At 38.2% G+C, this 13462-nt stretch overlaps 1 protein-coding gene across 2 annotated transcripts in view; it reads right to left on the bottom strand.

Moving 5' to 3' along the window:
* The window catches only part of phldb3 (pleckstrin homology-like domain, family B, member 3), a 78172-nt gene that overhangs the window by 18053 nt on the left and 46657 nt on the right, over positions 1-13462 (bottom strand). For both annotated transcript variants that reach the window (XM_061881877.1, XM_061881876.1), the window contains exons 7-9: positions 10103-10213; positions 2825-2926; positions 2642-2741 (exon numbers count right to left, since the gene is read on the bottom strand). In XM_061881877.1, the coding sequence (XP_061737861.1) occupies positions 2642-2741; positions 2825-2926; positions 10103-10213 (313 nt within the window). The remainder of the gene's footprint in view (positions 1-2641; positions 2742-2824; positions 2927-10102; positions 10214-13462) is intronic.

Genomic DNA, 13462 nt, shown 5'->3' with positions numbered 1-13462 from the left:
TATACAACATATTTTCTGCAACGCGGCCCCTGAGCAAACATGAGCTTGACACCACTGATGTAGGTCATTATTCTGATTAGATGAACAGTGCCACACATAAAATGAAAGTCCACTCTTCTGTGACACCATTCTGTATTCGTCCTGTACTTTATTATTTTCATTTTTATTGTTGTGGTGAATAAATATTTGTCATTGTATCATTGTTTTATTCTTCAAAGGCTTTGAATGGTAATAATCGCTATTATCATTTATTTTGGTTTCCTCATTTTCTGTTTCGGCCAAGAATTTTCATATCAGTGTATCCTTAATGAATAATAAACAACTAAGGATGTGCTATATAAATGAATAAACTGAACTGATTATTTGTTTATCATTACAATACTCTATTCATCACTTTACAATATAACTAAAATGATTCTTACTTACTAAACCGTCCAATGGGTGATGCCTGTAGGAGTGTTTTCATTCATATATCGTAATGTAATGAAGCTTCCGTCGTTAGCATTAGCTAATATGCTAACACGTTCACGAGTGTCTTTGGTTAGCATTTGTAACTTATAATGGCATTAATTTCATATTGTTTCAGGAATTCACAAATTCCTCAGTAAATTCACCAAAATGTCACCATGGAGTTATTGAGTCTCTTTAGCTGATTGGTGAGCTAGCTTCCGCGGCTAGTGGGTCCATGACGATGACTTCTGTTTTGTTTGATCGGCTGTTTTACTGCCATGTTACAGACACCGTTTGGAAACGGCTATGTATACAAACATTTACATTTGATGTAAATAACTCATGGCACAACGTATATATCTGCGACTCAAAATCCGGTGTGGCTAATACTTAGGATTTTTCCCCCCAAAAAATATAGTATTTGGGTCTTATATACTAGTGTGAAAGTCCGGAAAGGACTAGGACATGGGTGTCAAACTCTGGCCCGCGGGCCAAATTTGGTCCACCATGTAATTTAATTTGGCCCTTGAGGCAATATCAAATTAACAGAGCCGGTATTATAACACCGCATTCACCGCTAATACTCATACTTACCAACCCTCCCGATTTTCCCGGGAGACTCCCGAATTTCAGTGCCCTTGCCGAAAATCACCCGGGGCAACCATTCTCCCGAATTTCTCTCGATTTCCACCCAAACATCATTGGGGACGTGCCTTAAAGGCACTGCATTCAACGTCCTCTACAACCTGTCGTCCGTCCGCTTTTTCTCCATACAAACATTGTGTCGGCCCAGTATCATACTAAATGCGGACTTTACACACAAACAAGTGAATGCAATGCATACTTGGTCAACCTCCATACAGGTCACACTGAGGGTGGCCGTATAAACAACTTTAATACTGTTACAAATATGCCTCACACTGTGAACGCACACCAAACAAGAATGACAACCACATTTAGGGAGAACATCCGCACCGTAATCCAACATAAACACAACAGAACAAATACCCAGAATCCCTTGCAGCACTAACTCTTCCGGGATGCTACAATATTTGGAAATCGATTTTGCATGTCACTATAAAGTTATACAAGCTTTGCTCATTCAATATTCAATGCAAAACTTGTTTGGGTCCCTGTTAAAAGGTTAATTTGTTCAACCTTGGCCCGCGGCTTTGTTCAGTTTAAAATTTTGGCCCACGCTGTATTTGAGTTTGACACCCCTGGACTAGGAGAAAGCAAATCTTATTTAATATTACTATTTTTAGTTATCAACACGTGTTCACTTCCTGTTCTCATTTTGTAACACAAATTATGCCAATTAATTTTTAAATACAACATTTCTCTTGAATAAATAGTTCAGTCAGTTTTGATTCAAATAATGCGGTGAATAATCTCTAATTTTCAATAAATTGTTTGTTTTTGTACTTTGTAAACATTTTTAGCTGAAAGTGCATCATATTAGTACATTGGTTATTAATATATTCCACAATTTTATTTCACATACAGATATGGTAAAGGCTGCGATGAGTTGGCGACTTGTCCAGGGTATACACCGCCTATCGCCCGATTGTAGCTGAGATAGGCGCCAGCGCCCCCCGCGACCCCAAAAGGGAATAAACGGTAGAAAATGGATGGATGGAGATATGGTAAAGGTGTTAAGTGTATAAAAATGTGACTTTTCTCTAAGGTTTCATTCCTTCTCTTTTTTAGAAGAATTGTGGTGCATTCTTGGGGTAGCAGGTTATAATTTGTTTTGAAGATAATTTTAGCTGTTTGCAAATGCGCCAAATCATTCAATTTCAATATTTTTGATTCTACAGGTTTCTATGTTGCCTATATTAGTAGCACAAACATACACATATGCAGCATGTATATAAGTCTACAATATAATCGGTATATTGTGCTGCTTTTAAAAATGAAAAATTTCAAAATGGCCCCTCATTCTTTGATATTTTTTTCTAAAAAAGCTTGAACACCCCTGCTTGATTAAAAACATACAAGAGTTTTTCTGGCTCATCTGGTCTGTGCAGGTCAATCCGGCTTTTCACCAGCATGACAACAGCCAGGACTTTTCTAGAGACACGCCTTCCATTGGGCTGAATGGAAGCGAACAAACAGTCAAGACAAACGAGGGCTTGAGCGGCGTGCAAAGAGAGCGACCCATTGTGACGTTGAGGCGAGGGCATCTCACCCTGCGATGACAGCGGCCTATCCCTCGGTTTGCTGCTGCGATGAGAACTGCGTCTCCGTGGAAGACCGCCAGAGTCTTTGTGAGGGTCCTTGCTTGGGTCCTACATTAAGAGAAAAGGCAGTGAACGCCTAAACCAAACTAAGAATGGTACATCCGGTGTGCATCTTGAAGACAGCCGCAGACCTGAGAAGGCTTGTGAACGGTTAAAGGTGACAGCGACATCATGCAGGGGGCGGAGCCGGTGATGTCCGACCAATCGGGGAGTGGCTCTTTCTCTTTAACAACCTGTGGGGCCACATTTTGAATTTTAATTTGAATTTGAAAAAGAAAACCAAGTACCGAGGGCCTCATGTAAAGAAAATTGCGCGACTTTCCTACTGAATATGGACGTATGATCAAATCCAGAAAATGGAGCACGCAAGAAGAAATTTGGATGTATCAAAATGTTCACAAGCACAATTCTAAGCTTATTTCTTTCTCGCATCGCAACTTACTTGGAATCCTCCGCAGAGCTCCGCGTGGCTTGGCACGATACATATGCAAATCAAATTCAAAATAGCCATTCCAGCAGGCACATAATATTAATACAATGTTAATTATAAACAGATCCTTTACAACTGTCTTCAAAACAATGTTGAGGAATAGTTGTATTTGTAAATTGGGACAATGTTCTCCAACTTTGGATCAATGCTGTTGGTTTAATAAATTCACCAAATTTCAATGGTCAAATCAACATTGGATAAATGTTGACAAAAAGTTGTATTTTTGTCGTTGAATATTGATTGGTAAATGACCAAATTTCAATTATCAGATCAACGTGACAATCTGACATTAGATAAATGTCGTCAAAAAGCATGTTGTTTCAACGTGAGGTTTGAGTTGCTCAAGGTCAGGACCTAATTCCACAAGGTCAAGGTCAAGGTTCAACTTTATTGTACCCGCGGGGGAAATTTGTCTTAGCACAGTGCATCATTGCTTTCTTAACGTGCACAAAAACAATAGAACAAATACACAAGCACAGACACAACCACAACCAGACAACTAACATTTAAAGGGGAACATTATCACTAGACCTATGTAAGCGTCAATACATACCTTGATGGTGCAGAAAAAAGACCATATATTTTTTTAACCGATTTCCGAACTCTAAATGGGTGAATTTTGGCGAATTAAACGCCTTTCTGTTTATCGCTCTGGAGGGGATGACGTCAGAATGTGACGTCGCCGAGGTAATACAGCCGCCATTTTAATTTTCAACCCATTGTAAACATTGGGTCTCAGCTCTGTTATTTTCCGTTTTTTCGACTATTTTTTGGAACCTTGGAGACATCATGCCTCGTCGGTCTGTTGTCGGAGGGTGTAACAACATTAACAGGGAGGGATTCAAGTTGCACCACTGGCCCGAAGATGCGAAAGTGTCTTCCGCCAGACCCCCATTGAATGTACCAAAGTGGCTCCATATTTGACCGGCGATGACAGACATGGCACAGAGATGTATGGATAACCTGCAGATGCATTTGCAATGATAAAGTCAACGAAATCACAAAGGTGAGTTTTGTTGATGTTGACTTATGTGCTAATCAGACATATTTGGTCGCGGCGTGACTGTCAGCTAATCGATGCTAACATGCTACGCTAATCGACGCTAACATACTATTTACCGGCAGAGCTAAAGCAGACATGGCACAGAGATGTATGGATAACCTGCAGATGCATTTGAAACTATATTACGTTTCCTTCAACCCACATTTAATGCGAAAAAAACACTTACCAATCGACGGATTTAAGTTGCTCCAGTGTCACAAGATGCGAAAGTCCTGATCGTTTGGTCCGCACATTTTACCGGCGATGCTAATGCAGCTATTCGGCCATCCTATGGCTATGAATAGCGTCAATTGCTATTCGCTCAATAGCTTCAGTTTCTTCTTCAATACTTTCATACTCCAACCATCCGTTTCAATACATGCGTAATCTGTTGAATCGCTTAAACCGCTGAAATCCGAGTCTGAATCCGAGCTAATGTCGCTATATCTTGCTGTGCTATTCGCCATTGTTTGTTTACATTGGCAGCACTGTATGACGTCACAGGGAAATGGATAGTGGCATCGCAAATAGCGAAAATCAAGCACTTTAAAGCTTTTTTTAGGGATATTCGGAGACCGGTAAAATTTTGAAAAAAACTTCAAAAAATACAACATGCCACTGGGAACTGATTTTTATTGTTTTTAACCCTTTTGAAATTGTGATAATGTTCCCCTTTAAACATCAGAACATGGAGCTTGACAGACATGGGTGGCACTTTGATGTAGGCATAAAATCTACAGTATGGAGATCAATCAATCAATCAATGTTTACTTGTATAGCCCTAAATCACTAGTGTCTCAAAGGGCTGTAAAGATAAAGTTCCAGTGTGCATTGCACTGGAGCTCATGGATAAAGTACTGCGTGCTAAAGTGCTTAGTTCTAAAGTGCTATGTGCTAAAGTGCTATGTGCTAAAAAAGTGCTAACCTATGTATTAACATTCTATTGCACATTGTTGGTCAGCTTAATGGAGGCTGGGACAAATGATAATTTAAGGTGGTTAGATTTGCATAGTGGGACCCGGAGTCTTCTCCCTGATGGCAGGGTTCCATATTCAGGGAAGAGTGGGTGTTGTGAATTGGAAATAATTTTTTTAGCTTTTTTCCTAACTGCCAGCTCATAGATGCTCTGTATAGGCTCATATTCTTTCCTTCCTACGATTTTCATTGCCGTTCTCAACATTGTTTTAATGTCTTGTGCCTGCTGGGATTTGCTTGAGCTGGCCACGGTATGACCGATCACAAGAATGTGCATCTTTCTCGTGTTTCGAGCAAACTGCAGAGGATTCTCTGAGAACTGAACACAGGCGGGAATAAAAGAGAAGGGGTCGTGTCAGAAAGAAGGTGAAGAAGTAGATAGATGTGCGTGGCCAAAACTGACTCGGGGAAATAATTATGACTAATCCAAATATTACCAACGATAATTTACTGGAACTCATTACAAAATGTGTTTATACAGTTGATCATTTGAGGCAGATTACAGTTTAATGTGAAGCACCCGCCTTTTACCTGCTTTGAGCATGTAAACTAAAGGCCTACTGAAATGAGATTTTCTTATTTAAACGGGGATAGCAGGTCCATTCTATGTGTCATACTTGATCATTTTGCGATATTGCCATATTTTTGCTGAAAGGATTTAGTAGAAAACATCCATAATAAAGTTCGCAACTTTCGGTGCTAACAGAAAAGCCTTGCCTTTACCGGAAGTCGCAGACGATGACGTCACATGTTGATGGCTCCTCACATCTTCACATTGTTTTTGTTGGGAGCCTCCAACAAAAAGAGCTATTCGGACCGAGAAAACAACAATTTCCCCATTAATTTGAGCGAGGATGAAAGATCCGTGGATGAGGATATTGATCGCGACGGAATAGAAAAAAAATAAATAAATAGTTAAAAAAAAACGCGATTGCATTGGGACGGATACAGATGTTTTTAGACACATTTACTAGGATAATTCTGGGAAATCCCTTATCTTTCTATCGTGTTGCTAGTGTTTTAGTGAGTTTAACAGGACCTGATAGTCGAAGGTGTGTGCCCACGGGTGTGTTGACGCCAATGTCTCAGGGAAGTCGACGGCAGCTTTATGGAGCAAGCTCAGCTGATCTCCGGTAAGAAGAGACTTTTTACCACAATTTTCTCACCAAAACCTGCTGGTTGACATTCGGTCGGGATCCATGATCGCTTGACCGCTGTGATCCATAGTTAAGTTTCACCGCCGGGAATTTTAAACAAGGAATCACCGTGTGTTTGTGTGGCTAAAGGCTAAAGCTTCCCAACTCCATCTTTCTACTTTGACTTCTCCATTATAATTGAACAAATTACAAAAGATTCAGCAACACAGATGTCCAAAATACTGTGTAATTATGCCGTTAAAGCAGACGACTTTTAGCTGCGTGTGTGTGCAGCGCTCATATTTCCTAACAGTCCGTGACGTCACGCGTACACGTCATCATTACGCAACGTTTTCAAGACGAAACTTCCAGGAAATTTAAAATTGCAATTTAGTAAACTAAAAAGGTCGTATTGGCATGTGTTGCAATGTTAATATTTCATCATTGATATATAAACTATCAGACTGCGTGGTCGGTAGTAGTGGGTTTCAGTAGGCCTTTAAATATACACTCTTACCAAAATGGATACATGGATGATACTGCAGAGGATTGGGAGAATATCATGTGGTCAGATGAAACCAAAATAGAACTTTTTGGTATAAACTCAACTCGTCGTGTTTGGAGGAAGAAGAATCCTGAGTTGCATCCCAAGAACACCATACCTACTGTGAAGCATGGGGGTGGAAACATCATGCTTTGGGGCTGTTTTTCTTGTAAGGGGACAGGACGATTGATCCGTGTTAAGGAAAGAAAGAATGGGGCCATGTATCGTGAGATTTTGAGCCAAAACCTTCCATCAGTGAGAGCTTGGAATGGTTGACCAAATACTTATTTTCCATCATAATTTACAAATAAATTCTTTAAAATTCCTACAATGTGAATTCCTGGATTTTTTTTTTCACATTCCGTCTCCCACAGTTGAAGTGTACCTATGATGAAAATTACAGACCTCTGTCATCATTTTAAGTGGGAGAACTTGCACAATGGGTGGCTGACTAAATACTTTTTTGCCCCATTGTATATGTATATGTATATATATTTGTATATATATATATATATATATATATATATATATATATATATATGTATATATATATATATATTTATATATATATACACACACACACACACACACACACATGTATATATATATATATATATATATATATATATACACACACACACACACACGATTCGATTCAATATCGATTCTTGGGTCACGATTTGATTCAAAAACGATTTTTTTCCCGATTCGAAAGGATTCTCTATTCATTCAATACATTGGATTTCAGCAGGATCTACCCCAGTCTGCTGACATACAAGCAGAGTAGTAGATTTTTGTAAAAAGCTTTTATAATTGTTAAGGACAATGTTTTATCAACTGATTGCAATAATGTAAATGTGTTTTAACTATTAAATTAACCAAAAATATGACTTATTTTATCTTTGTGAAAATATTGGACACAGTGTGTTGTCAAGCTTATGAGATGCGATGCAAGTGTAAGCCACTGTGACACTATTGTTCTTTTTTTTTTTTTTTTAATGTCTAATGATAATGTCAATAAGGGATTTTTAATCACTGCTATGCTGAAATTATAACTAATATTAATACTGTTGTTGATAATATTTATTTTTGTTTCACTACTTTTGGTTTGTTCTGTGTCGGGTTTCTGTCTTCTCTCAATTTCTCTGTTCATTGCAGTTCTGAGTGTTGCTGGGTCAGGTTTGGTTTTGGAATTGGATTGCATTGTTATGGTATTGCTGTGTATTGTTTTGTTGGATTGATATATATATATATATATATATATATATATATATATATATATATATATATATAGTGGGGCAAAAAAGTATTTAGTCAGCCACCGATTGTGCAAGTTCTCCCACTTAAAATGATGACAGAGGTCTGTAATTTTCATCATAGGTACACTTCAACTGTGAGAGACAGAATGTGAAAAAAATCCAGGAATTCACATTGTAGGAATTTTAAAGAATTTATTTGTAAATTATGGTGGAAAATAAGTAATTGGTCAACCATTTAAAGCTCTCATTGATGGAAGGAGGTTTTGGCTCAAAATCTCACGATACATGGCCCCATTCATTCTTTCCTCAACACGGATCAATCGTCCTGTCACCTTAGCAGAAAAACAGCCCCAAAGCATGATGATTCCACCCGCATGCTTCACAGTAGGTTTGGTGTTCTTGGGATGCAACTCAGTATTTTTTTTCCTCCAAACACGACGAGTGGAGTTTGTACCAAAATGGATACATGGATGATACAGCAGAGGATTGGGAGAATATCATGTGGTCAGATGAAACCAAAATAGAACTTTTTGGTATAAACTCAACTCAACCAAAAAGTATGAAAGAATGAATGGGGCCATGTATCGTGAGATTTTGAGCCAAAACCTCCTTCCATGAGAGAGCTTTGAATGGTTGACCAAATACTTAATTTCCATCATAATTTACAAATAAATTCTTTAAAATTCCTACAATGTGAATTCTTGGATTTTTTTTTCACATTCTGTCTCTCACAGTTGAAGTGTACCTATGATGAAAATTACAGACCTCTGTCATCATTTTAAGTGTGAGAACTTGCACAATCGGTGGCTGACTAAATACTTTTTTTGCCCCACTGTATATATATATATATGTATATATATATATATATATATATATAAAAACACAAAATAATATTTACTATATATATGGGGACGGCGTGGCGCAGTGGGAGAGTGGCCGTGCGCAACCCGAGGGGCCCTGGTTCAAATCCCACCTAGTACCAACCTCGTCACGTCCGTTGTGTCCTGAGCAAGACACTTCACCCTTGCTCCTGATGGGTGCTGGTTGGCGCCTTGCATGGCTGCTCCCTCTATCAGTGTGTGAATGTGTGTGTGAATGGGTAAATGTGGAAGTAGTGTCAAAGCGCTTTGAGTACCTTGAAGGTAGAAAAGCGCTATACAAGTACAACCCATTTATCATTTATTTATATAAGTGCAGCTGGGATATGCTCCAGCCTTTCTCACCCACCCCCTGCTAAAGGTGACTTTACTAAGCAATACTCATCCATGCTGTTTTTTCATAAGTTCATATGATTAAGCACCACTAGTGAACTACGCTGCTCTTCCCACGTCTAAAACCGGATACAATCGGACAGGGGAAGGCACACAGTAAGTAATGCCATGTGCAAATATGAAGAAAGACGAACTCAGTAATGGCTGCCGAGAATATTAGACGGACTAGATAGATGACTTCATTGTATTTGTGAAAAGAGAGTAGTTTGTTAGTTTCACTTAGTCTCCCAGTGAGCCGTGCTTGACTCACAAACACATGAGCAGCTGGCTCACACATGACATGCAGTCGTCCATCAGCGGGGAATGTGCGCATTGAAAGCGAGGCGTGAGAGGATCGGACATGTTTCTGTCGCCTGACAACGGCCGCCTTGTCAAAACACAATCAGCAAACATGTCACGCGGCTCTTCAGCCGTCATTTAGCAAAAGTGTGAGTCAGCCTGTCAACCGTCAACGCCAGCTCGTTTTCTTACCTGTCGCCACAGCGGACATGTCCCGGCCTCGCTGCCACTTGCACATCCCCGCACGCCCGCAATGTTCCCAAAAGAGGCATGATGCACCCTCCTCCCTTCCTACAGGTTGTGCTTGCTCACTCCTACTCCCTCCCTCCCTGCTGATTGGGCTTCCCCTCTCTTATTTCATCGCCTCATGAGTAATTGTCATTTTCATAATCGTTTGCAGTAGAAGTTCTCACCGTGTGACAACAATGCATGACGTCTCGCCTCTCCTTCATCAGGGCATCCAGCTCTCGCTCCTTCTCGCCTTCCATGTCCTTCAGCTGCTTGTCCAACAGCTGGACTCGCGCCTGAAAAACAATCACTTTCAAACCAAGTACAGTATCATGAGTGTGGGACTAATACTACTCATTCTATTGTAAAAACGTGACTTTGTAATGATGGTTTAGAAAAAGGTTCCCCCCAAACATATTGACTTTACAAAAGAGACCTGTGAAATACTTCTCTTGTTGCCCTATTTGTATTTGACTTTATTAAATCTTTGGATATATTTTGTGTTTGGCACAGCCAGACCGGATCAGGAGGGGATAAAAAGAAGAAGAAAAAAAAGGGGACAAGAGACACCCTGGGCTGGCTCAGGGTGGAGGACAGAGTAAAACAACTTGCACTGAGCCTAGTCTATAAAATCCAGTACACCTCCCTGATACCGAAGTACATGTCAAACTACTTCCTTAACATAAATGACCGCCATAACCACAACACCAGGGGGAGCTCCACAAACCACGTTAAACCCAGATTCCAATCTAACAAAAGGTCTTAACTCATTCTCTTTCTATGCCACATCAATGTGGAATGCATTCCCAACAGGTATAAAAGTAAGTGCATCTCTATATTCCTTCAAAATCGCTCTAAAACAACACCTCCAGGCAACTTCAACAATTTACTAATACCCTCCTCCATTCACATCCCATCTTCCCGGATTATAAACAACCTAATGTAAATAAGCAAATGTACTTCTAATGTATATACTGTACTTGTTCTTATGCTATCTGAACTCACTATGTTCTCTGCTGGCTGTACATATCCTACTAAATAAGACCTATACTGTTTCAATGTCCACATTTCTCTGTTGATGACTGAAGTACTCATATCAACCGAAGCTCCTCATCCCACCCACCGGATTATAAATAATGTAAATAATTCAATGTACATACTATGATGATTAACCAGTGTGATGACTGTATTATGCTGATAGTATATATTTGTACCATGAATTGATTAACGTGGACCCCGACTTAAACAAGTTGAAAAACTTATTCGGGTGTTACCATTTAGTGGTCAATTGTACGGAATATGTACTAAACTGTGCAATCTACTAATAAAAGTAGCAGTCAATCAATCAAAGACAAAAAAAAAATCCATGTGTGTGTGTTTGTTTATATATACCGTATTTCCTTGAATTGCCACAGAGCATATAGTATGCGCCTGCCTTGAATTACTGCCGGGTCAAACTCGCTTTGCAAAATAATTAGCACACGCTTAGTATTACCGCCTGGTCAAACTCCCCCTGTCATCATTTTCAAAATGGAGGAGGCTGATTTCAATACCGGTAATTTGAAATCGCATAAAGGGAAGAAAATTAAGAGCTATTCAGTAGGATTTAAGGTCCAAGCTTAGATCACACTCAATTTTTTACTGCATGCCTTTGGTAAGTGCCGCAGTGAGAAGAGGTTTTAAAATAATTAGCGCATGCTTACTTTTACCGCATGCCTTTGGTAAGCGCAGGAGTGAGAAGAGGTTTTAAATTAATTAGCGCCACGGCGGCAATTCAAGGAAATACGGTATATGTATATATACACATACATATATATATATATATATATATATATATATATTTATATATATATATATATATATACACACACACATATTTATATATATATATATATATATATATATATATATATATATACACACACACACACACACATACACATATATATATATATATATTTACATATACACATACATTTATATATACATTAACATATATATATATATATATACACATATATACATACATATATATACTTATATACATACATATATATACATACACATACATTTATATATACATTAACATATATATATATATATACACATATATACATACACATATATACATATATATACATACATATATATACATACATACACATTTATACATACATTAACATATATATATATATATACACATATATACATACACATATATACATATATATACATACATATATATACATACATACACATTTATACATATATATACATATATACTATGGCTGCGAATCTTTGGGTGTCCCACGATTCAATTCAATATCGATTCTTGGGGTCGCGATTCGATTATATATAAATTTGTTTCGATTCAACGGAATTCTCGATTCAAAAACGATATTTTTCCAATTCAAAACAATTCTCTATTCATTCAATACATAGGATTTCAGCAGGATCTACCCCAGACTGCTGGCATGCTAGCAGAGTAGTAGATTTAAAAAAAAAAAAAGTTTTATAATTGTAAAGGACAATGTTTTATCAACTGATTGCAATATTGTAAATTTCTTTTAACTATTAAACGAACCAAAAATATGACTTATTTTATCTTTGTGAAAACATTGGACACAGTGTGTTGTCAAGCTCATGAGATGCGATGCAAGTGTAAGCCACTGTGACACTATTGTTCTTTTTTTATTATTTTTATAAATGTCTAATGATAATGTCACAGGGATTTTTAATCACTGCTATGCTGAAATTATAACTAATATTGATACAGTTGGTGATAATATTAATTTTTGCTTCACTACTTTTGGTTTGTTCTGTCGTGTTTGTGTCTCCTCTCAATTGCTCTGTTTATTGCAGTTCTGAGTGTTGCTGGGTCAGGTTTGGTTTTGGAATTGGATTGCATTGGTGTGGTATTGCTGTGTATTGGTTTGTTGGATTGACCCAAAAAAATTAAAATAGAATAAAAATAAAATTCTGAAAAAAATCGATTTAAAAAAAAAAAAGAGAATCGATTCTGAATCGCACAATGTGAGAATCGCGATTGATATTCGAATCAATTTTTTTCCCACACCCCTTATTTGGAACATCCCACAGGTGCGCAGGCTAAGTGGGAACAGGTGGGTGCCATGATTGGGTATAAAAACAGCTTACCAAAAAATGCTTAGTCTTTCACAAGAAAAGATGGGGCAAAGGTATACCCCTTTGTCCACAACTGCATGAGCAAATAGTCAAACAGTTTAAGAACAACGTTTCTCAAAGTGCGATTGCAAGAAATTTAGGGATTTCAACATCTACGGTCCATAATATCATCAAAAGGTTCAGAGAATCTGGAGAAATCACTCCACGTAAGCGGCATGGCCGGAAACCAACATTGAATAACCGTGACTTTGTTGAAGCTTTGAAAGTGTAATTCTTTCTCATTCTTGTTTTATGTAGAGCTTCAGTCGTTTAACATTCCGTGGTCTCCGCTGTCGTATTTTACGCTTCATAATGCGCCACACATTTTCAATGGGAGACAGGTCTGGACTGCAGGCGGGCCA

The sequence above is a fragment of the Nerophis ophidion genome, linkage group LG21 (genome assembly GCF_033978795.1).
Source record: "Nerophis ophidion isolate RoL-2023_Sa linkage group LG21, RoL_Noph_v1.0, whole genome shotgun sequence".
Classification (NCBI taxonomy): Eukaryota; Metazoa; Chordata; class Actinopteri; order Syngnathiformes; family Syngnathidae; genus Nerophis; species Nerophis ophidion.
The sequence above is the reverse complement of the archived record's forward strand: the minus strand, read 5'-3'. Positions and strand labels throughout refer to the sequence as shown.